This window comes from Sciurus carolinensis, chromosome 5 (assembly GCF_902686445.1).
Source record: "Sciurus carolinensis chromosome 5, mSciCar1.2, whole genome shotgun sequence".
NCBI lineage: Eukaryota > Metazoa > Chordata > Mammalia > Rodentia > Sciuridae > Sciurus > Sciurus carolinensis.
The window spans coordinates 3,829,170-3,852,910 of NC_062217.1; the positions used below are offsets into that span (position 1 = coordinate 3,829,170).

At 41.2% G+C, this 23,741-nt stretch overlaps 1 protein-coding gene across 4 annotated transcripts in view; it reads right to left on the bottom strand.

Moving 5' to 3' along the window:
* The window catches only part of Myo16 (myosin XVI), a 606,187-nt gene that overhangs the window by 286,529 nt on the left and 295,917 nt on the right, over positions 1–23,741 (bottom strand). For all 4 annotated transcript variants that reach the window (XM_047554578.1, XM_047554580.1, XM_047554577.1 and 1 more), the window contains exons 8-9: positions 20,644–20,719; positions 17,655–17,808 (exon numbers count right to left, since the gene is read on the bottom strand). In XM_047554578.1, the coding sequence (XP_047410534.1) occupies positions 17,655–17,808; positions 20,644–20,719 (230 nt within the window). The remainder of the gene's footprint in view (positions 1–17,654; positions 17,809–20,643; positions 20,720–23,741) is intronic.

The following is a 23,741-nucleotide window of genomic DNA, read 5'->3' on the forward strand; positions in this document are numbered from 1 at the left end:
TCCACCGGACAGTCCCACTTCAGACTCCAGCCACAGGGCGTGGGGTGGGGCTCAGGCCCACACTCCTGACAGACCAGCTGTCATTTCTGGGATTCCCACAAGCCCCTCAGGTCTGCAGATTTGCTGGACTGACTCCTGAACTCAGAAGAGCCGTGCTTGTTATTTCCACTTCTATCAAAAACTACCAACCAAAATCAGTCAAGCAAATAGACACGTAGGGCAGGCCAGGGGTCCCAGGGGCAGGACTTCTGTACCCTCCTCCCAGGCACAGGGCATGCTGCCCTCTGTTCCGCTGATGTGACTGCCCGTCAGGAATACCCAGTGAACCCTGGTGTCTGGAGCTTCCGTTGGCTTCGGGACACAGGCAGGATTGGCTTGTCGTGGTCACAGGCTTCAGGCCCATGCTGTCCCTCCCCTTCCTGCAGGCGGGCTGGCTCACAGGCCCAGCTTTCAGCCGCAGGGTAGCACTCTGACACGCCAGCCGCCATCCTGATAGCTGGCTTCCTTAGTGTAGACATGGTGTGAGCCAAAGCCTGGGCACTAGCCAAGACACTCCTGCCACTTGGGAAATTCCGGGGATTGGAAGCCTCTGACCCAGGAACCAGGGCCAAAGTCCAGCCAGTTCCTTTACTATACAATGCCCACATTTGCACTTGGGTGAACACCTCACAACGAGGCTGTGTGAATGGCTCAAGGTCACGGATCCAGGAAACAGCAGAGCCAGGATCTGAAGGAGGATATGGAGGCTTGGGAGTCTCCGTCCATGGTCCCCACAGCACGGGGCCTCAGCAGCAGCACTCAGGGAGCTCAGACTCCTGGGTGAGCAAAGTCAAAGAGTCTGGCAGGGAACTCCTGAGACACAATAACGGTCCCCGTGTTTCCATTTCACCATGCTGCAGCTGCCCGGCAACTGGGCAGCCACGGTACTGCCCAGAACCTGGATGCCCATCATTGCTGTAGAAGGGGAATTTCTTTCTGACTAAGACTGTCCTCTCCAGTTGTCACACTGAGTGATCATCCTCAGCTAGCAGGACGGCAACAGCTCACTTGGCTAAGGATGCCTCTCACTGACAGCTGACAACCACAGCAGAGCAGCTCAGTCACCATTTCCTCTTTAAAGTCAAATCAGGAGCCCAGAATGGCAAACTAACATGGCCAACTGACTGACACAGCATAAGATGCAGTACATGCCTGTGACATGGAGCAAGTTACTGAAGCTCCAAGCTGCAGACAGGTATATGTGAAATGGCCATGGTAACAGAAAGTACTTTCAGGTGCCATTGTTAGTGTTAAATTACCCATGGAAAGCATGTTGCACAGTTAGTGATCACAAAACTAGCAGCTGTGGACAGTGTCGTGTTACAAAGTGAACACCCAGTTTCTGAACCATCTACTCTGCTCAGACATTAGGCAGAATTTGTGTGGATTCTCTCAAGTTTCCATGAAACACGGCAATGGCCACACAAGTTGGCACCCACTGAAACTTCTCAACCATGAGAAATCCTGGAAGAGCAGTTTCACCTTTGGACTCCAGAGGGCCCATCCTGAGCAGCTGCTTTGTCAGCAACAAGAATGGTAAAGGGACCCTGGGATGCTCCAAGGCCAGAACAGACAATACAGAGAGGCTCCAGTCAGAGGCAAAGAAGGGACAGAGGGGGAAGGAGCCACCAATTTCAGGAAGAGTTGTTCGAGTTTAAAGAACAGAAAGGACGCTTAATAGGATCTGACTTTATAGATACAGGATACATCAAATGGAAGGACCTTTGGAGTTGAATCCAGCCTGCACATTTTTAGACATGCACCTGAAAGTCAGGCAACACAGAGTGACCTTAAGAACATTAACTGGTTAGAACAGAGCTTTGAAAACATGAAATATGAGATACCCAATAACAGGAATTTCCTATTCATTAAACATCTGAAGATAGGCAGTTGCTTCTGACAGTGGGGCAGGTGGAAGTAACCTTTATCACAACTGAATCATGATCCACTGCACAAAGACCTACAGGACAATAAATAAGAGTCACCCAGAGAAGGACATTTGACTCATGTGCTGAGATTATAGCTAAACTATTCTACTCTCTCTTAAAATCTTAGCAAAACATTCTGGGGAACTGTGAAAGAAATACATCAAGTTTATAATGCAAAAGAACAGGAAGCTGGGTTTCAGTGCATGGAGGACGAGGATGGGCCACCAAGGTTCAGAGGAAGGAGAACATGGTCTGGTCATCAGAATGAAATAAAGGAGCAGATGCAATTTAATACGGTGACAATATGCCTCCAGGTTTAGACAGCACCTCAAACCTGATGTGCACATGGCTCAAAACGCAGATTGGCTCAGCGCTGGGTGGAACTCAGTGCAATTCTTCCAGACTCTTAAGTGAAGAAAAGCTGCTGGCTCATGGGCGATATTTAAAGAGCAAGAATTCAAACTTTCTCAAAAAGGAACAGACCCATTAAGGCACTGGCAAACTTCCAGTTCTAAGGGCATAGGAAACAGAAGTCAAAAACTCCCTCTTGCAGGTGGTTATGTGGAGTGGTTTGAAAAAATCTTCCTAATGTTATGCTTCTCTTATCAGTGAATATGCACAATTCTTTCTTGGGCAAAATAATGAATTTAAGGAGCAATTTACTACAGAGGAAAACACTCATATTTTATCTGTTCTTGCTTTTCCTCTTCTTTGCTTTTACATTTCTCCTGTACTTTCCTAAAGTCGAGGGATTTCTGTGAGCAGCTGGAAGACCAGGATGCATACTTAAAATTCAGTGTACTCAAGGATGCACTTGGTTTAAACCAGTGAAACTGAAGTTGTCACTGAACAAGTCTTTGTTCAAGTCAATTCAGGAAAGAAAGTTTGCAGAAAACCGAAGCAACCTCGAAGCAAGCAGAGACAGTCAATTAGTGCCCTTCCCAGACCCAGGGTGAGCCTCAGACTGTGAATAACTCAGGCTGGGGGAAATGCTGCCTTTCAAATGACACACGAGAGATTTTTCAAAGAAATATATTTATGTCTCCTGTACTTATGCTAATTTTCTGTTTCTTTCATAAAGGAAAATTCCCAACATGTCTCAAAAATCTGTCCAAATCAAGCACCATTGTAAAATTAAATACATTAAATCAATTTTTGTCAATAATATACACATTTCTACAGCTTCCAAGAAGGTTTAATCTTTCATGAGTAACTTGTGCTGCTTAGAGAGAGTCCTCAAACACTCGGTTTCTCCTTCTCACACAAAAACAAGGCCTGAAGAGAACATGATAGAAATTCCACTTTTTTTGCACTAAAATTAGTCAAGTTTTCGACATGTATGTTTTCTTCTGTTTCATATTTACTTGTAGTTCTCTAATGGCAACGAAAATCAGAAGGTAAAATGTCACAATCAAGAACTATAAAAAGAATTTCAAAAATGCTTAGATGTAAACAAGAAAGGTCAACTTGTAATTTTCTAGTAGAGTTAAGTGAAACAAAATCATCATTGAGTTATTTTTGGTTTAATTTTCAATTCTACCTTGGGAAAAAGATAACAGTAGACTACAAAGGAAAGCAGGCAGCATTTCATTGTGCAAAGTATTTCAAAGTTTCCAAGCTTGGATCAGGGAACAATGAGAAGAAAATGTTCTTAAGCCATGTACTTAATTGTGTAGAACAAATAAGTCATTGATTAATCTACTTATAAACTAATTAATCTGCTGTTCAGTCAATAATTTAAAAAAAAGTGAAAAGCACTAGGAAGATTGGTTGTTTGGGTTTATTTTTTAAATAAAATAGAAACCTATTGCTACAGATTCTACTCCTATTTAAAAAAATAGCTGTAAACAAAAACAAAACAAAAAATAGAAATCAAAAGCAATACTATGAACACAATGATTAGTATTTATCTAAAATAACTTTGTTTTCATTTCAATGTCTCTTTACTTGAGAGCCTACAATGTAGGCTCAGGTAGAGTGGACCATGTTGGGTATTGACTTTCGTATTTACATTTGGAGAATAAAACCCTCCCACAACAAATACTTGAATTATTCCTCTTTTTTACAGTGATGTCAGTAACACAATAATGTATGTAGTGTGATATTGAAGCCAGAATTGAGGACATGCAGTTAATGTAGAATAAGAAATGTGGTCAAATCGAGAAATGAAGGCCATCTGAGTCTGGGAAGTCGGAGAACGCCTCTGGGAGATTGGAATATGTGTCTCCAGCACCCTTTTGATCACCAAGGTTACCTGCCTAATTACCCCTCCTAAAATGCTGCAGGCAGGGAATTGCTAGTGAATACCCCTGTGGCCCTCCCCCTGCCATCTGCTTCTCACCTTTTTTGCTATGTCACCACATCTCCTGGGCCTGGTCATGTAGGCAGGAAGGAGAAAGATAAGGGGTGGGGAGAGAACAGGAGAACAAAAGAGACCCTAATCTATAAAAGATGCAGGGTGCACTCACTTCTCGGATTCTAGAACATCGGCCATGGCCCCCTTCTCCCTCCTGGGAGAAGTCTGTGTTGCTACTTTTAAATAAAACCCGCTTAATATATGCTTGCTTCTCTGGTTGTTGTACTTCAACACCTGAGGAAGCAGAACTCATCAGGGTAATTGGTAGTATCCGATTTGGAGGTCCCGCCGAGATCTACACCAAGGTAAGATTCTCTCCACGCACCCCACATCTGTTTGAGGTGCATCTCTCTGTCTCTTTATTTTTGGAGGGCAAAATGGGCACCTGTCAGCTACTTAAATGCCGCTAGGGCAGCCACCATCCTTCAAGACTCGGGTGAGAGGTTTCTGGACCAGGCAGTTTTCAATCACCTGCTCTATGCAGACCAGGCATGTTGGACTCTGCAGAAGTCGTTTCCTCCTTTTCTGTCCAGGCCCGGAGCACAATTGCCATCAGTACACAGTGTCCCTAGTCCTGATCTACCCAGGATGCGTGGAGGCGGAGGAAGGGTTGGAACAACTGCGGGCTTCTCTGGCCCAGGCTACTCTCCGGCAGATCCCAAAGGTTCCTTCTCTGGACTTGCACTCCCGACCGCCCTAAGGGGTATCTAGGGTCATCGGTTGAGGAATGGCACTGAGGGAAAGCGCCAATTACCTTCACCTCCGAATGGGCTGACAACACTCCCCCACATCACTCCCTCCCGGATGCTCCCCTTCCCTCACCGATCAGACCTTAGGAATTCAGATCGTAGGATCAAGAGAAAGACATGGGATGATTAGTAAGAAAATGCCCAGGTTCCCCGTGTTTGCATAGTTAGCCTTCACTAGTCTATCTAGAGTCTCCCCATTACTGTTGCTGTGCTTAAATGTGCTCACTACCTTTAAGCTGCAAGAGGGAGGCATTTAAGATCAACCCTCCCATGAGACCCTCCAGGAAAAGGGCATTATACACCTAACAACCAACAGATGTCCCCTCACCTTCCAGAGATTCCTTAAAGTCTACAGGGAAAAAATAGGCAAAAAATGCACACATTTTACTTCTGTCATTGTTTTTTTTCATAATCAGGAGTTTATAGGGAGGAAAGCAGTAAGGCTCTTGAGTCTGAATCCTCCCAGGGTCTCTAGCACAGGGCAAACTGGGACCCTAGCACTTTGCCGAAGAAGGTCAGAAATAACTTTGGCAAAGCCAGGTAGTGAGAGACGGGTTGTTCTGGGCCGTAAGGAAGTTCAGTTAGGGAGATGTCCCTAATACTTCTAACTCAGGAGGGCCCTTCTCTCTCAACAGTGTTGCCAGGTTCACCACTAGCCTGCATACTGCTAAACTGCAATGATCAAGAAAAGTGCCTTTCATGTGTTACCAGGCTCGACAGCAATAATCCCTACCATCCATAAGGGGAAGAAATCACCTACTAAGGGAGGAAAATCAAGGGACCCCCCACCTAAGACAGATAAAAATAAACTTAGAGAGGTTTTTGGAGGATCCAAATAAATGTGTTGAGATGTTTCAAAACTTATGCCAGGTATTTGACTTCACCGGAAAAATTATGCTAATAGTTAACCATCTAGAGCACAGGCAGTTCCCAGAAACCAACCTAACTTGGATTCAAATAATGAGTAGGATGCCTTAAAAACTATTATATGAGGCCTCAGGAAAGTCCTGTTATTTTCATGAAGAGATTCAGAAAGGCAATAAGAAAACATGCCACCCTGAATCCATAGAGGGTGACTTACTACTAAAGGATAAATTTATCATTTAGTCAGTTCCAAACATTTACAGAAAATTACAAAATTGGCATATGGCCCCGAACAATCCTTAGATGATCTCCTCCAGCTTGCATCTTCCATTTTTTATAATAGAGATCAAAAGCAAAGGGAGCATAAAGACAAAAGAAAAAGCGCTTACTAAAGATCATTCAAAACCTCAAAGGACAGAAACTGTTTTTTTTTTTTTTTTTTTTAGTTAGTTGTGATTTTCTAGTGCAAAGCTGAAAAACAGTGCAAATGAATTTGTGGCACACTTGGATCAGTGTTTGTAGGTGAAAGAATATTTCTGCTTGTTTAAGATAAATAGAATATGCATATACATGGGTGTTCTTAAGTATATGTGAATGTATATTTGGATATTAATTGTCTCTTAGGCTACTGGAATATGGCTGAAAATGTTCACTGGTTCCTCCTTTTATTTATTTTTGTTCTAATTAGTTATAGTGATAGTAAAATGCATTTTGACACAGCATACATAAATGGAGTATAACTTCTTCTTCTTCTGGTTGTCCATGATATAGAGTTATACACTATAATAATATAAGCAGATAGGGTAATAATGTCCGATTCATTCAAATACCCCCTCCCCTCCTTCAGTTCCCTCTGTCTAACCCAAAGTACCTCTATTCTTCCCTAGCCACTCCCCACTATTGTGAATTAGCATCCACATATCAGAGAAAACATTCAGCCTTCAGTTTTTTGCAATTGGCTTATTTCACATAGCTTCTTATTCTCCAGCTCCATCCATTTATCTGCAAATGCCATAATTTCATTCTTCTTTAAGGCTGAGTAATATTCCATTGTGTATGTATACCACATTTTCTTTATCCCTTCATCTGTTGAAGGGCACCTAGTGTGGTTCCATAGCTTAGCTATTGTGAGTTGAGCTCCTATAAACATTGATGTGACTGTGTCACTGTCCTATGCTGATTTAAGTCCTCTGGGTATAAACGAGGAGTGGGATAGTTGAGTCAAATAGTGGTTCCATTCCAGGTTTTCTGAGGAACTCCATACTGCTTTCCAGAGTGGTTGTGCCAATTTGCAGTCCCACCAGCAGGGTATGAGTGTGCATGTTCCCCCCATCCTCGCCAACACTTATTGTTGCTTGTATTCTTGATGATTGTCATTCTGACTGCAGTGAGATGGATTCTCTGCAGTTTTGACTTGCATTGCTATCATGGCTAGAGATGATGAACATTTTTTAATATATTTGTTGATTGATTGCATTTCTTCTTCTGTGAAGTGTCTGTTCAGTTCCTTAGTCCATTTGTTGATTGGGTTATTTATTTTCTTTGTCGTTAAGTGTTTAGAGTTCTTTATATATCCTGGAGATTAACACTCTATATAAGTACCTGTGGTAAAGATTTTTTCCCACTCTGTTGGCTCTTTCTTACATCATTGATTGTTTCCTTTGCTAAGAAGAAGCTTTTTAGTTTGAATCCATCCCATTTATTGATTCTTGATTTTACTTCTTGTGCTTTAGGAGTCTTGTTAAGGAAGTCAGTTCCTAAGCTGACTTTTTATTCTCCTAGGCACAGGGTCTCTGTTCTAGTGCCTAAGTCCTTGAGTTGAGTTTTGTACAGGGTGAGAGATAAGGGTTGAATTTCATTTTGCTGCATATGGTTTTCCAGTTTTGCCAGCACCATTTGTTGAAGAGTCTCTCTTTTCTCCATTGTATGTATGTTTTTGGCACCTTTGTCTAGTATGAGATAACTGTATTTATGTGGGCTTGTCTCTGTGTCTTCTATTCTGTACCACTGGTCAATGTGTCTGTTTTGGTGCCAAGACCATGCCACGTTGTTACTATGGCTCTCTGATATAATTTAAGGTCTGGTATTGTGATGCCTCCTGCTTCACTTTTCTCACTAAGGATTGCTTTGGATATTCTGGGTCTCTTATTTTTCCAAATGAATTTCATTATTGCCTTTCCTATTTCTATGAAGAATGTCACTGGGATTTTAATAGGAATTGCATTGAATCTATAAAATGCTTTTGGTAGTATGGCCGTTTGACATTGTTAATTCTGCCTATCCAGGAGCATGGGAGGTCTTTCCATCTTCTTTTTTTTGGCACCGGGGATTGAACCCAGGGGTGCTTAACCACTGAGTTACACCCCAGCTTCCAGCTCCTTTTAATATTTTATTTAGAGACAGGGTCTTGCAGAGTCACTTAGGGCTTCACTAAGTTGCTGAGGCTGGCTTTGAATTGGTGATCCTCCTGTTTCAGTCACCCAAGTTGCTGGGATTACAGGCATGGCCACCATGCCTGGAGAGATCTTTCCATCTTCTAAGGTCTTCTTCAATTTCTCTCTTTAGTGTCCTGTAGTTTTATTTTTTTCCCACTGCAACTTATTTCTTATGTTTTTTATTAAAATATTTTTATTTTCACAGACACATTTTGATTCATTGTACACAAATGGGGTACAACGTTTCATTTCTCTGGTTGTACACAATGTAGATTCATACCATTCATGTAATCATACATATATATAGGGTAATACTGTCTGTTTCATTCTACCATTTTTCCATTCCCACTCCCTCCCACCCCATTTTCCTCTACACCACCAAATCCCTTCATTCTTCTCTTCCCCCCATTATCTTCCACCCCCTTGTTATATATTGTCATGCACTTATCAGAGAAAACATTCGGCCTTTTTGGGCTTGACCTATTTCACTTAGCATGATATTTTCCAATTTCATCCATTTACCAGCAAATGCCATAATTTTATTCTTCTTTATGACTGAGTAATATTCCATTGTGTATATATACCACAGTTGCTTTATCCATTCATCAACTGAAGGGCATCTAGGTTGGTTCCACAATCTAGCTACTGTGAATTGAGCTGCTATGAACATTGATGTGGCTGCATCACTTGTAGTATGCTGATTTTAAGTCCTTTAGGTATAAACCAAGGAGTGGGATAGCTAGGTCAAATGCTGGGTCCATTCCAAGCTTTCTGAGGAATCTCCATAATGCTTTCCGGAGTGGCACCAATTTGCAACTCCACCAGCAATGTATGAGTGTGCCTTTTTCCCCACATCCACACCAACACTTATTATTGCTTGTGTTCTTGATAATAGCCATTCTAATTTGAGTTAGATGAAATCTTAGGGTGGTTTTAATTTGCATTTCTCTAATTACTAGGGATGCTGTGCACTTTTTCATATATTTGTTGATCACCTGTATATCTTCTTCTGTGAAATGTCTGCCTATTTCCTTAGCCCATTTATTGATTGGGTATTTTGTATTTTGGGTGTAATGTTTTTTAAGTTCTTTATAAACTTTGGAGATGAGTGCTCTGTCTGAAGTGTGTGTGGAAAAGATTTTCTTCCACTCTGTAAGCTGTCTTTTCACATTTATTGTTTCTTGTGCTGAGAAAAAACTTTCTAGTTTGAATCTAAACCATTTATTGATTTTTGGTTTTATTTCTTATGCTATGGAGGTCTTGTTAAGCCAACGTGATGGAGATTCAGGCCTCCTTTTTCTTCTGTTTGGTGAAGGGTCTCAGGTCTAATTCCTAGATCCTTGAACCATTTTGATTGAGTTTTGTACTGGGTGAGAGATAGGGGTTTAATTTCATTTTACTGCATATGGATTTCCAGTTTTGCCAGCACCATTTGTTGAACAGGCTATCTTTTCTCCATTGTAAGTTTTTGGCGCCTTTGTCTAGTATGAGGTTACTGTACTTTTGTGGGTATGACTCCGTGTTTTCTATCCTATACCGTTGGTCTACCTGTCTATTTTGGTGCCAGTACCATGCTGCTTTGGTTACTTTTGCTCTACAGTCAAGTTTAAGGTCTGGTATAGTGATACCTCCTGCATCACTCTTCCTACCCAGACAGAAACTTTTAATGCCTTGTAACAGCCCATGCAATTCACCCATTTTAAGAGTGCAGAAACCAACCGTGTAGTCCAAAACCTTAGAATAATTATGAAGCGGTAATTTCCCTCCACCCTGTAGTTCTTAATCCATGTACTCTGTTATCTGAGATTCCAACTGCAGCTTGGTTTGTTGTGTTAGCCTTAAAAGATGCTTTTTTTTTTTTTTTTTTGCATACCTCTAGACTCTCAATCTCAGTATCTATTTGCCACATAGTGGATCTCAACTAACTTAGTGTTGCCTCAGGGATTTAGAGGTAACCCTCACCTGTCCCAGACGAACCCTAGCAAGGACTTAACAGAATTCAGAGATAAAGCATCTATAGTTGTTCTCCAATATGTAGATTACATCCTTTTATGTGCCTCCACCCAAGAGATATATCAAGGCCATTACAGTGATCCTAAAATTCTTAGTTGATAGGGATTATAAGATCTTAAAGAAAGAAAGCTTAATTTTATCATTTACAGGTTCAATACTTAGGATTGCAACTGTCTCAAGGAACCCACAAGCTAGGTCAGGAAAATAACCACCATAGGACAATATCCTTTGCCCCAGACCATAAGGCAACTCACAGGCTTCCTAGGAATAACTGGATATTGCAGGCTTTGGATTCCTGGGTGTGGGGGATTAGCTAAGCCTCTTTACAGCCTCCTTAAGAAAACTCTACACCAAGGAACAACTGTCCTGATGTGAGAACCAAAACATACTAAAGGTTTTTAAAATATCAAAAAGGGGTGTTGCCTCAAGTTCCTGTTCTCAACTTTCCTTAGAACAAGATTTAACCTGTTCGTCACTGAGAGGAAAGTAACCCTAAAAACATCCACCCAAAAATACTGGATAGGCCGCCTTGGACAAACCAGCTCAGTAGTCAATGGCATATCTCAGTAAGGAGCTTAACATAGTAGCTTCACTCCCAAAAGAAATGAAAAATAAGGTCTCATAATTTTCTTTGACATCCAAACCTGTCCTGAAAATAGAACTGGTTAAAATGCCCTAGGCATCAAATTTCTGCTGGAACCAGTAATCTCTCTCTCAGCTCCTTCCAGCTCTCAGTCAAGGCTTATACTGAAGTGAAAATGGAAGAGGAGGGCAGGCTCAATAGGAGACCAATCTCAACCCCGAGAGAAAAAATAAAAAGGAAAAGGAGTCTTTTATGTGAACTTCATCAAAAGTAAATTGTATGGTGCTTTACTAAAAGAATTAATGGCCATATCACTTTCCCAGGGCTCTTAATTTTTTTTTCTTAAATTCTATATTTTTTGAGCTCATGACAATGTTTTTTTGCTCAGTCCTATTTTTTCTTCAACTAGTGTTTTTGAACATCAGTTACATTGCAATGGAGACTCACTTACAAAAAGCTACAAGGACTTTGCTTTTGTGTTATGTGTATATTGTGTTGTCTGATATCGTGTTGTCTGTCTATATATGTGCATGCAAGTATCATATACATGACATCAAAATTGATATCTAATGAGCACTCATTAACTAAAATAAAAAAATGGATCCAGATACCTTTAATTCATGTGATTTAAAAAGGTCCAATTTAAATTGGGTAAACAAATAAAGGTAAATTGTCCTTAAAATGACTTACCTCACAAGTCTCTAGGTAGTCAAACTAATAAAACATTGATGTCTATAAAATGTCTAATATCCATTGTTTCTAGGACTTTTCTTCAACAGGAAAGAGATGACAGATACTGTTCAATACACTTGTCTACTATCTTAGTTTTTACAGCAAAATAAGTAAATTAGATTTGACATATATAGGATTACTCAAATGTGTTTATTAGAGACATCTGATTAATTAACAAAGTTAAAATGGTAACTGTTAAATAACATCAAGTACTCTTAACTCCTTAAATTCCATGGGGTAATATACTTAAACATTACTGGTGTTTTCATAGATTGGTAAATAAAAAGGGTCTAAAATTGCTTTGTGTCATCACTAAAAACAAGGTTACTAAGAGTTAAGTCCTAACAGATAAAATTCTATATACAAAGGGATCCACAAGTTTCAACTGTGTTTCAGTTAGAGCACTATAAATAACCTAAAATATTTCATGTTATTAAAATGGAGTAATTTATCTAAATTCAAAAATTTCATAAGAGTTATTTCAGAATGTGAACAAAAGGGGTCAACAGATAAGAAAAAAAATAGAAGGTTCTAGGTATGGAAAAAATGTTTCTGGGTAAGAAAGTCTGTGTAATGAAATACATGAGGGTGTAAGTAAGTGCTAAGAAAGTCTGTAAGTAAAGGGCAAATATCAACAAGTTTATGTGTAACTAAGTTGGTTATATGTATTTGAGACAATCAGTAAAGCTACTTAAGGTTTTTTTCTAAGGTCAAATACTAATGTAGTGATATAAATCAAAGTTGAATCCATATGTTAAACTGACAAGAATTTCTTCAAAACACTAATTACTGTTAACACTGTGTATGTAAAGTTTTATTCTTTAAAACAATTGGTCTTAAAGAAATTGGGGTTATACAATTATGGTTAAACAACTGTTAGAGTACTATACTATGTTACAAAGTCTAAATTTTTCTTTAAAAGCTAAACTTGGTTAATATAAAAACATCAAGATAATTGTGCTATTACTCTTATTTGTATATTAAATGTGTTCATATCTTCCAGGTATACAAGTCTTTAAACAGAAAATTTATCAAGCTGCTATTCTCCAAACTAAATTTGTTTGTAATAGTAATTTTAAACTTATAAGAATAGTAAATTTTATTAGAGATTTATTTATATCATTTAATGTTCTATAACAGGACCTGTTATCAATAGGGTATATGTAAAATTTTGTTACTGTCTACACTGGGATAAAAATGTAAACATATTTCTAGAAGTTAATGAGAATCTGATCTGTTTAAAGGTTAATATTGTAAAACATAAGAGCATTTTGCCACACAAAAGTAAAGTTAAAAGTTCTCTCAGCCTTTCCTTGATTCATGTTTTAGATGTAATGTCATATTGTGTTGACTAACATTCATATATACTCAAGAAACAATATATGTAAACTTTGTAAAATGATACTTAAAGATGAGGCAAAGATCAGCTTCAGAACTAGAACATTTTACTTAAGATTTGTGAAGATCACACCTTACCTGAAATAAGGCTCTGCCTCCCCTCTTACTCATATCAGAGTGGCTCAAAAATGAGCCATTTAAAGCTCATTTAAAATTATACTCAAAAGATTGGTTTTTGTTGTAGAATTACTGTGATCTCAAACAGGGGGTATAATGTATAGTTCAGTCAAAATTCAAGATAGCTATTAAACAACTAAATGTTTTTACTGTGGTTAATTCCATTTTACAATTCCCTTGTAAATGCTATAGATGTTGCCTGATTAATGTTTTGCAAAAGTATTGCTTCAAGAACAAACAACCTAAATTAATTTGAGATAATAAACCATCACCTACAGGACAGATAATATAGACCCCAATTAAATAAAAGGGGATAAATGACTATAAAGTTGAAACATTAAAATTAAAGACCAGTACTCTTACTTCATGATCAGTGAGACTGACTTACTGGATGTTTAAAATAATACTTAGAGATTGAGATGAAAATAAAGCGGTCAAGAAAACCAGCATTTGGCTTTTGCCCTCAGAGTCAGCCTGAATTCAGGGAACAAGAGAACTTCTCTAAGGAGTTTTGCAACTCTGGGCCACACAACCTTCTGATCAGGGAGATTAATGAGACCACTGGATGATGGGAAGCCAATCAGTGCACCTACTACAGAGGAGGTCATGGAACAAGGAGACATCCCTGATGCTTCCAAAGGAAGCCACTTCATCAAGGAGAGCCTATATAGCAAATGGCACTAAAGGAGCTAAGAAGCTGCTCTAAAGTTTCCCATAAGTGACCCTTAACAACAGACAGGAAGAGACAAATTTGACCAGGTTGAACTTAAACACCTAGCAAAACAGTTAAAGCCAAAACATAGCCATTCCTGGGCATTAAAAAACAAACAAACAATAGTTAAATATAACTTAAGATGTACACTTGTGTTAGCTCCCTAGAATAAGTAAAGACTGGAAGCTACAAAAGAAAGATTCTTAGGCAGGAGTACCTGATAACTATCAAGAGAAACTGCCAGAGTCAGAGTTTTTAGTCAGTTTAATGTTTTAAGTCAGTTTAAGGCCTACAGATCTTCCTAACCTCCTAAACAGGTAGGCTTAATTAGGGTTTGCTAGTATAATTATTTAGCCCTCACAGAAATGTAAAGATCTCTACTAAAAACAGGTTATACCAATAAAAGGATATTTTATAAAAATTAGATGACATTAAGTAGCTGAACTATATTTTCTGGGGACATCAATGACATTAGAAATTAAGTATTGTATTTACATTCCTGATAACTCTGACAATGTTAAAGTTCCCGAATAAAGGCCTTATCCTCTCCAGTCTTTGTTAGGCCTTGTTATGGGAACAACTTCTCAGTTCTTCCACCATCTGTGAGAGATTGACTTCTGTCATCTCCATGATATTCATTGACATGTTCCAGATGCTGCAACATTTATTTTGTATTAATCTCATTTCAGTACTTATGTCTTTTTGTTTCTCTCTCATAGAAACACACACCCCAGACGACTTTATAACCTACTCTTCCCCAACCAGATTTCTACTGTGGACCCTCGATCAACCTGATTTCTAAAAGGGAACTCCAAACTGCTTGCCCCATGCTGCCCTCTTCCAGCTCAAAGAAGCCAGAGTGGTCATCGCCCCTTTCCTTATAGCTGTAAGGAATTCCTAAAACTGAGGGGGAATGAAGCCAGAATTGATAACAGGCAGTTAATGTAGAATAAGAAATCTGGTCAAATCGAGAAAGGAAAGCCATCTGAGTCTGGGAAGTTGGAGACCAACCCTGGGAGATTGGCATATGTGTCTCCAGCACCCTTTTGATCACCAAGGTCACCTGCCTAATTACCCCTCCTAAAATGCTGCAGGCAGGGAATTACTAATGAATGCCCCTGTGGCCCTCCCCCTGCCATTTGCTTCTCACCTTTTTTGCTATGTCACCACATCTCCTGGGCCTAGTCATGTAGGCAGGAGGGAGAAAGATAAGGAGTGGGGAGAGAACAGGAGAACAAAAGAGACCCTAATCTATAAAAATACAGGGTGCGCTTACTTCTTGGATTCTAGAACATCAGCCATGGCCCCCTTTCCCTCCTGGGAGAAGGCTGTGTTGCTACTGTTAAATAAAATCTGCTTAATATATGCTTGCCTTGGCGTGCTTCTCTGGTTGTTGTACTTCAACACCCAAGGAAGCAGAGCTCGTCAAGGTAATCGGCAGTATCAGTGTGTTAGTTTTTCGTTGCTGTGACTAGAACAACTCAGAGGAGAGACAATTTATTTCAGGCTTACAGTTTCAGAGGTTCGGTCCTGGGTTGGCAGGCTCCACTGCTCTGGGCCTGTGTGAAGCAGAACATCACAGCAGAAGGGCATGGGGCAGGAACGCTGCTCAGCTCCTGGCAGCCAGGAAGCAGAGGGAGCAAGGACCCAGGGACAGAAGATATCCCCAGGGGCTCGCCACCAGTGACCTACTTCCTCCAGCCACGCCAAGGCTGCCCGGGCTACCACCCAGTAATCCATTCGAATGATCAACCCATCAAATGGATGGACCCACTGATTAGGTCGTAGGTCTTACGGTCTGATCATTTCACTTCTGGGTACTCCTGAACTGCCACAGGAACTTTTTGTGGGACACCTCATCTAAGCCAGAGCTCATGGTCCCATTTCTGATCATCAATTTACAATCACTTGGGATGCATCTTATCGACTGGCTACTTCAGGACCTGACTCTGATTTTTAAGGCTTTCTTTTCTTCTCTCACAAAGGTGTGCCACCATCCCCCCACCCCATTCCCCAGAAACACAGGAGGCGGGCGGCACTGTGGTCAGCAGTGGAGTCTGAGGTCCGCTGCTGGGAAATAGACACTCAAGCCTCACCTCCAGCTCCGTGACTCTGGGAAGATGGGAGAAGCTTTGAAGATGGAATACAGCTGTCCATGGACAAGCTCTGCGTAGTGTCTGGCATAAAAACCAAGCTCCTTTACGACAGAATTAAAATATTAGACCCCAAAGCAAACATACTTTAGCATTAACTAGAGGATGCTTCACTCTCCACCTGTGCATTATCTAGAGCAGTTTTAAATTTAAAATGCTTCCCATGCCTGTGATGCAGTCTCTGAAAAGAGATTCTCCCCAGCGTTCACTTACTCATGACCATGGCCTTGTGATGCCCTTGACAAATGTTCTCTTCTTATCCAGGAAGGGAAACTGAGTCATGCCAATCCTCTGCCTCCCTCTACCCCTGGGGAGCTGAAGAGTAATCTGGGACGGATGCTCCTGTGGTTCCTCTGCCTGCTGGGGCTGTCAGGGAGCCCCTCCTGTGGAAGGCCCAGGGCTGAGCAGGAGAATCTCCGGGAAAGGTGCAAGTGCGTGCACCCGGCCATTCCTCCGACTGTCCCCTTGGGGATCAGGTGGGTGCGCCTGTCTTCACTGTCTTTTTCTCAGATTGGTGAAAACCCAGAAAGCGTATTTATTTGTCATCTTCAAATATATTAGACATAATCTTCACAGCCAGACAAGAAACAGGCTCAGAGGAAAGAGTGATCCCTCGAGCCCCCTGTTGGAATGCGGCAGATTGTACTTTAACTGGAAATGCTTTTTCTTTCTTCATGTACTGATCTCCTCTATTTCTGAGACATAATTCACAGAGCATAAATTCACATTTTCAAAATGTATAGTCCAGTGATTTTTAACCTTTTTACAAACTGGTGTTACCACCACAACTAGCCACTTCTAGAACACTTCATCATCCCCAAAGAAGCCTCTCCTCCATTAGCAGTCACTCCCCGTTTGCCCTTCTCAGCAGTCCAGGCAACTGCTGATCCATCTCTGAGCCTAGGGGTCCGTATATCTGGGCATGTCATAAATGTGAGTGTGTGTGTGTCGCATAAAGGTGTAACACCTGCACGGACAGCCTACACGGTGTGCACACATCTATGCTAGCAACGGGAGCACTGGAAGAGAAACTGTGATCAGTCTCACAAGGTGAACATTCTCCCTCAATAAATTTAACATTAATTAGAGTGTGTTATCATCAGTCGTTTTATCTCCTTTTCACACCTTGAACACAATGGCAATTTCCATTCTGGCACTGTACATTTTCAAGCAACCAGGGATACCCTTCCTTGGGAGATACTTTAGACAGGAACAATCAGTTTCACATCAAGAGAGGACACTGTGTTTTCATTTCCTCTTTTGGGAAAGTCAGCCATCAAGTCAGCCACTGGGACCCTGGCAGTGAGTTTAGCTAGAGCCTAGCAGCACGTTTAGAACGCTGTGTCCCGTCTTGTGACTCTTGAAGTGGAACCAATAACTAAAACAGTAATGTTTAGAAAAAGCCAGAGGGTTCTCATAAATCATGCTCGGCTATCATTGCTGACCACTACTTTTTGGTAAATATGCTGATAAACAGTCTCAATATTGCTAACTTTTAGTGGAGAGATGGGCTCGAGATGGGCAGTGAACACACGGCTCCCTCGAGAGTGGTGAACGAGAGGAGCAGACACTCACAGCTTGCTGGTCAGTGCAGGGAGCTCGGGCATGATCTCCTCATAGGGCTCCTCTTGTGCTAAGGTGGGGACAGAGAAAGGCTCTTTCATCTTCTCTTCCCAGGCAATTTCGGCTTTCAGCAGCATCTCCTCGATAAACTCAGATGCAGCGATGTCTGTGAGAAACAGTAAGAATGTCGACAAAGCGGGGATAAGGGTGGCACAGAGCTTTATTCACCTTCCACACGTAAGACAAGGCTTACGTGCTGAACTTACCAAGCAAATAAAAATAGATTAAGTGTTTACAGTGGGGACATTTTAAAAGATTACTGGTACATCCATGACATATTAATCACAAAAGAAGCAACATAAAGATACTTGCCCTGTTGGTGATTGTAAAATGGAAGGTCATGGCAGAGCTAAGCTTGGGAAAAAGAAGCCATTTCATTCTCAGTAAACCTCTTCTTACATGTTGGTGAATGTGGATCAAAATGGTGAAATACTTTTGCAAGCCTGGGTTTCGACAGGAACACCTACTAGCACAACACAATTCGACTGAGTGGGGAGATGTACAAATAGCTCAGCTGTGTTATCTGAACAGTGGTTCTGGCCTCTCCATGATCTTTTTTGTCCTATCGGAAATAGGATTCATACATTTATTTACAGATTACACCCAACAGTGATATCTGAACATATTTGGGCATCAACAGAGATACACAGCGATTTGATTTATGCTTAGCAACCCTGACCCTGACACTTGGTGGATCCTGAGAAACGTTCACATGAACATCAGTGAAGAGCTAGAGGTGCCAGACACCCTTTCCTGCCCTTGGGATTCTCTAATCTGTAAACATGAGCTCCGAGGCTTTGTGGACTGGACTGGTCCAGGTAATCGAGCTGCTGTAAGAAGAGATGTACACCAGAATTTGACCCTGAATTGCCTCAGATTAAACAGCACACACGGGAAGAGCCGGAGGAACTTGGCTTCCTTGCTTCAGGAGACAAGGTTTCCAGACCTGCCGGAAGCTGTATGTCAGTGTGCTTCCTTCCCCTGATATGCTGTCTGTGCCCACTCCAAATTCAAGAATATCACGCAGTCCCGGTGAGGACGCGTCTGCTCAGCCACCACGCGGGGTCCAGTTTCCATCCTCCACGCTCCTCTGTGACCTGGGTCACGCCTCTAGCTGATTGGTCAGGTGGTCTACCCTGATGGGGTAGAAGCCTCTTTACAGCTCTTTGCTCCTTGTGTGAGAGAAATATCTTAATTTAACTGACAAATATTGAGGGTCCACGATGGGTCCAGTACCCAGTCTCACTGCCAAGGTGCCATCAGAAACGTGCTAGCTGGATGGTGGACGTTGCAGGACCAGCATGGGGAGGGTGTCTGGGGGAGTCTTGGTGCCTGTGCTGAGCTGGCCAGGGCTGAGGCTAGACCAGAGGCTTGCTCATTCACCAGGGCCCTAGGAGGGTCGATGCACTGGGAACACTGGACCCCAAGCCTGAGAGGTGAGGGTGTGAGGGGTGGAGGCCCAAGGGCTCCGTGCCATGTCTCCCCCGTCTGGGAAAAGCCGGGAACAGGGATGTGACAAGGTGCTCTAGAGTTACAGAGGCTGTGACAACTTCCAGGAAATGCATCTTTTTAAATTTTTTTCTTTTCAGTTGTGGATGGGCACAATACCTTTATTAAAGTTATTTATTTTTAAGAGGATAGAACTCAGTGCCTCACACGTGAGGCAAGCGCTCTGCCACTGAGCTACGGCCCCGGCCCCGAAATGCATCTTTTTAAAGATAGGGGAAAAGTTACCACTTTCTTTTGCCTTTTCAGTATATATTATTAGGCCTCCTTTTCTAGTTAATGTCAGGATTACTGGACTATCTTTAAAGTTAGCTTGACTGTAACGTTCTGAGACTACTACTCCATTTACAATTCTGTTGTTAGATCCTCAGTTTATTTTAGAAGAGGCGACAAAGTCATGAACATTAGCAATGAAACTTAATTCTAAAAAAATAAGAAATGGGGAAATCCGTCCTCATGGCTTAAACTGCAGGTTTATCAGGTAATCTTGTTCCTGTGAGTATTCAAATGAGAAATCTCCAGCGTAAAGGGTGTTAGGTTAACAGAGGTCTAGCAACAAGGGAAATACCAAAGTACTCAATCAGCGCAACTGCCACCTTTAACATTTTTATATTACTGTGTTATGCATTCTAGACTTTTCTCTTTGTTGTTTGGAATTCTTCTTTGTTTAATATTGTGAAATTCATGATGAGTAGTTACTTTAGTAAATTCTAAGATCTACAAAACTAATGTGGCATTCAATTGTTAAGTCTGTGAAGAGAGTAGTGATTAAAAGAATTACAAGCTGGGTGCAGTAGCGGCACCTGTAATCCCAGCAGCTGGGAGGCTGAGGCAGAGGATTGTGAGTCCAAAGTCAGACTCAACAAAAGTAAGGCCCTAAGCAACAACTCAGTGAGACCCCATCTCTAAATAAGATACAAAATAGGGCTGGGGATGTAGCTCAGTGGTCGAGTGCCCCTGAGTTCAAACCCCAGTACTCCCCCCCAAAAAAAGAATCATAAAAATCTTCAAAAAGATATTTATTGAAAATAAATAAATTAAGTCAAGACTTTGGACTTTTAAATTAGCATGAGAGTGTTACTCTCTATTTCTTGTGACAAAAATATATATGCAGAAAAAACACTATTATTTTTTTAAAATACCATAACAAATATGCACACATTTGGTATGATAAGAAAGTAATAGAATGCTGGTAAAATATGTTTTAAAGTAAATGGCACCAAATGAACGACCACCTGAAGGTCAGTGCACTGGCAGTGAGATGCGAGGAAGGGCCAGGGGCCATCTCCAGCCATCTTCCTGACGTCCCCAAGCTGGCCCTACCAGGTGGCAGCACTGTCCAGTCCTCCTTTGCTAGCTGCACCAGGGAACTGAACAGCTTCAGGGTTCGAGGAGGACAGGGGCCTCCCGGGGCCCAGCCTCGCCCGGCACCTACCTGAGGGCTTCTCTTCATTACAGTTCAGGAGGTTTGGGTTCGCCTGATGCAGCAAAAGGAGTTTCACCAGGTTTGTCTGGAACGTAAAGAGGATTGAAATAGCAAACACTTTTCCAGCGCTGGGGATGCATCGGTCAGTAATGCAGGGTGGAGGCCCGAGGGCCTCTACCAGCTGGTGGAGGAAGAGGGGCTGGCACGCCCAAGGAATATCTACCTCCATTCCCGCTTCCTTTTCAGAAAATGCCAGATATTCGAAACATTTCAACAATTCATGCATTTGGAGAAAAGAAAAAGTTACTGGATGAGGGTTTAGTTGCTGAGGACTTGAAGAGGATACCTGCACTGTTCAAGTTTCTCTTAGTGAATTTTATGCAAGACATTATAAATTATCTGATGTTTTAATTTAGCAATTCCTCAAAGTCCATCTAGTTGGTATTGTCCATTCATGACAATACTGAGGACATTATAAATCTAAAGTCACATTCTACAATTAGGAAAACTCCATCTCATGTTATGAGACTGAGTAGCTCAATGAGATACTCATATATTTGTCATAAAATGCATATCACACAGAGTGCATATGTATTATTTACATAACATCAAAAGGTCGGTAATTAAATAACTTTCAGTGTCCCCAACGTTTAGAAATGTCATGATAGTGTCTTTGTGCATTCCTCCCATACTGCCCTCTCCCTGTTTCACAGAGGTGATCACTAGTATGAACTTTGGGCTACTAATATCTTTCTTCCTTTGGTTAGAAAATCCATCTAGAAGTATCCCCAAACACATATTGCTTAATCTGCTTATAACAGTAATAGAAATGCAAACCTGAGCTACATATTTTTCTAGGCCTTGCTCTTGAGATATAGCAGTGCATTTTTAGAATCATGGAAGTCGCTGGGTGTAACTAAGTTTCACTCTGTTTCTCGGCTACACAGAATTGCTTTGTACAAATGCATCTCGATTCATTTACCTTCCTTTCAGGGAACATTCAAGCTACTTGTAGTTGTTTACTTAATTTTGCAAATAATGTTCTTATCAATATCCCTGATTCTCTCTCCTGGTGCACACAGGCAGGTGGTGCACACTTAAGAATAAAAGTGCCAAAATATAGGGAGACAACATCAATGAGATTGGATGGCTCCTGTATTTTTTGAAAGCGATTGCTCAACTTGCACTCCCACTGCAAACAAGAGTCCCTGTGGCTCCACCTGCATGCAATGACTTTACTGGCAGACATTTGCATGTTGTTAGATTCTGCCTTCAAAGACTGGATCGCTGGCTAAAGGGGCTGTTCTTTGGAGATGGTAGCTACAGGACCCTTCTGGCTTTCTTTTTGGTCTAGAATCACATTCTTAAGGTGTGATTTCTGGGGATTTGCCATTTTTTTTTTTTTTGAAGTTTTCAAATTTGTCTGCCCAACACTGTTGGTAATTGATGCTATTTGAATGTTGCTTCCCTTCCAAAATTCATGCTAAATCTTAATCCCCATTGCAAAGGTATTAAAAAGGTGGGACCACTGTCTTGTCTGGAGAACCATTAGAAAGACATTTCTGTTCCTTATCAACTGCCCAGGGTCTGGAACTTCCCCCCAGCAGCAGAAGTACGCTGAGACAACCGTGTCCTTGCTCTGCCTCTACTCTGCTCCTTACATGGTTATCGTTTCCTCTGCAGGCACAGTATCAGCCATTATTTATTGTCTTCCTTTTATCTCTCCCTTTCTGGACAAATATTTCCAGAATTTGTTTCACCTCAATCATTACAAGGGTCAATTTTTAGTATTATCCATCCTCTCTATTACAATTTTGCATTGTATTTCAATACGTCATGCTCTCTTAAAAAATCTTTATTTCCAATTCTGTTAGTTTATTAGTCTTCTGTAAATTTTATAAGTTGAACATTTCATGCATTAATTTTTAAACTCTTTTATAATATAAGCATCTATTATGTTTTACAATGTAGAAGGATATGAATTTCCATTAGCACACTTTTTTTCCTCTATTGCATATAGAGATATAGACAAGGTATTGCTTTCATTATGATTCTGTTCTAAATATCTTTAAATTGCCATTATGGTTTCTTTTTTGATTTATAGAGTACAGGGGATTCTGAAATACCGTATGCTCCTATAATACAAAATCATCACCATCATTCTCCCTGGATACATGTTGGTATGTGGCAATTTTTCCAAGGCAAAGGGAACCAAAATAATGGAATCAAACCACAAAACAAGAAGACCTCAACTCAGCAGTTGGGCTGGAAATTGAAAATGTCTTAGCTGCATTTTTTTCTAATACCTCTTTTAAACAATTTAAATTCAATAAAATGCACAGGGAAGTATGCACTTACAACAGTTTGAGCAAACCTGAAGTTACCACCACAGTTAAGACCTGGGATATCTGTGTCACCACCAGTAGGTTCTTGTTACTTACAGGAAGTTTTGAAAAAAGTCTGAATTTTATTATTTAAGTTCTAGAATTAATTTTCCAATTTCTATAGGAAGAGCTCATAGGCTATGGTTGGGATTGGTTCAAATAGATAACTAGCTAGACTCAGTGGTGCACACCTGTAATCCCAGCTACTGAGGAGGCTGAGCCAGAGCAACACAAGTTTGAGGTCAACCTGGGCAACTTAGTGAGACTCTGTCTCAAAAAAACTCAATGGTAGAGCACTACACTAGAATGTGCAAGGCCCTGGATTCAGCCCTCCCTCCTTCCCTCTCTCTCTCACACTCACACGCATACACATGGATACTGTTAATTTTATATCACTGTCTTAACAAATTACCACAAAGCTGTGCTTAAACAGCGTCCATGGACTCCCTTACGATTCTGAAAGTGAGGTCCTACACAGGCCTGTCCCGGCTACTGCCAGGGAGCTGGTAGGGCCATGATCCCCTCGGCTTAGGGCTGAATCTGCTTCTGGATTTGAGGTTTAGAGTTTGCCCATGCTCCTTGGCTCCAGGACCTTTCCACCATCTTCAGAACAGGGATGGTACTTTCCACAGGTATGGTCTCCTGGACAGGACAGGGTCCCTGCTTTTAAGTATCCACCTACTGTACTTACATTGGGCCCACCTGGGTAATCCAGGAAAGACA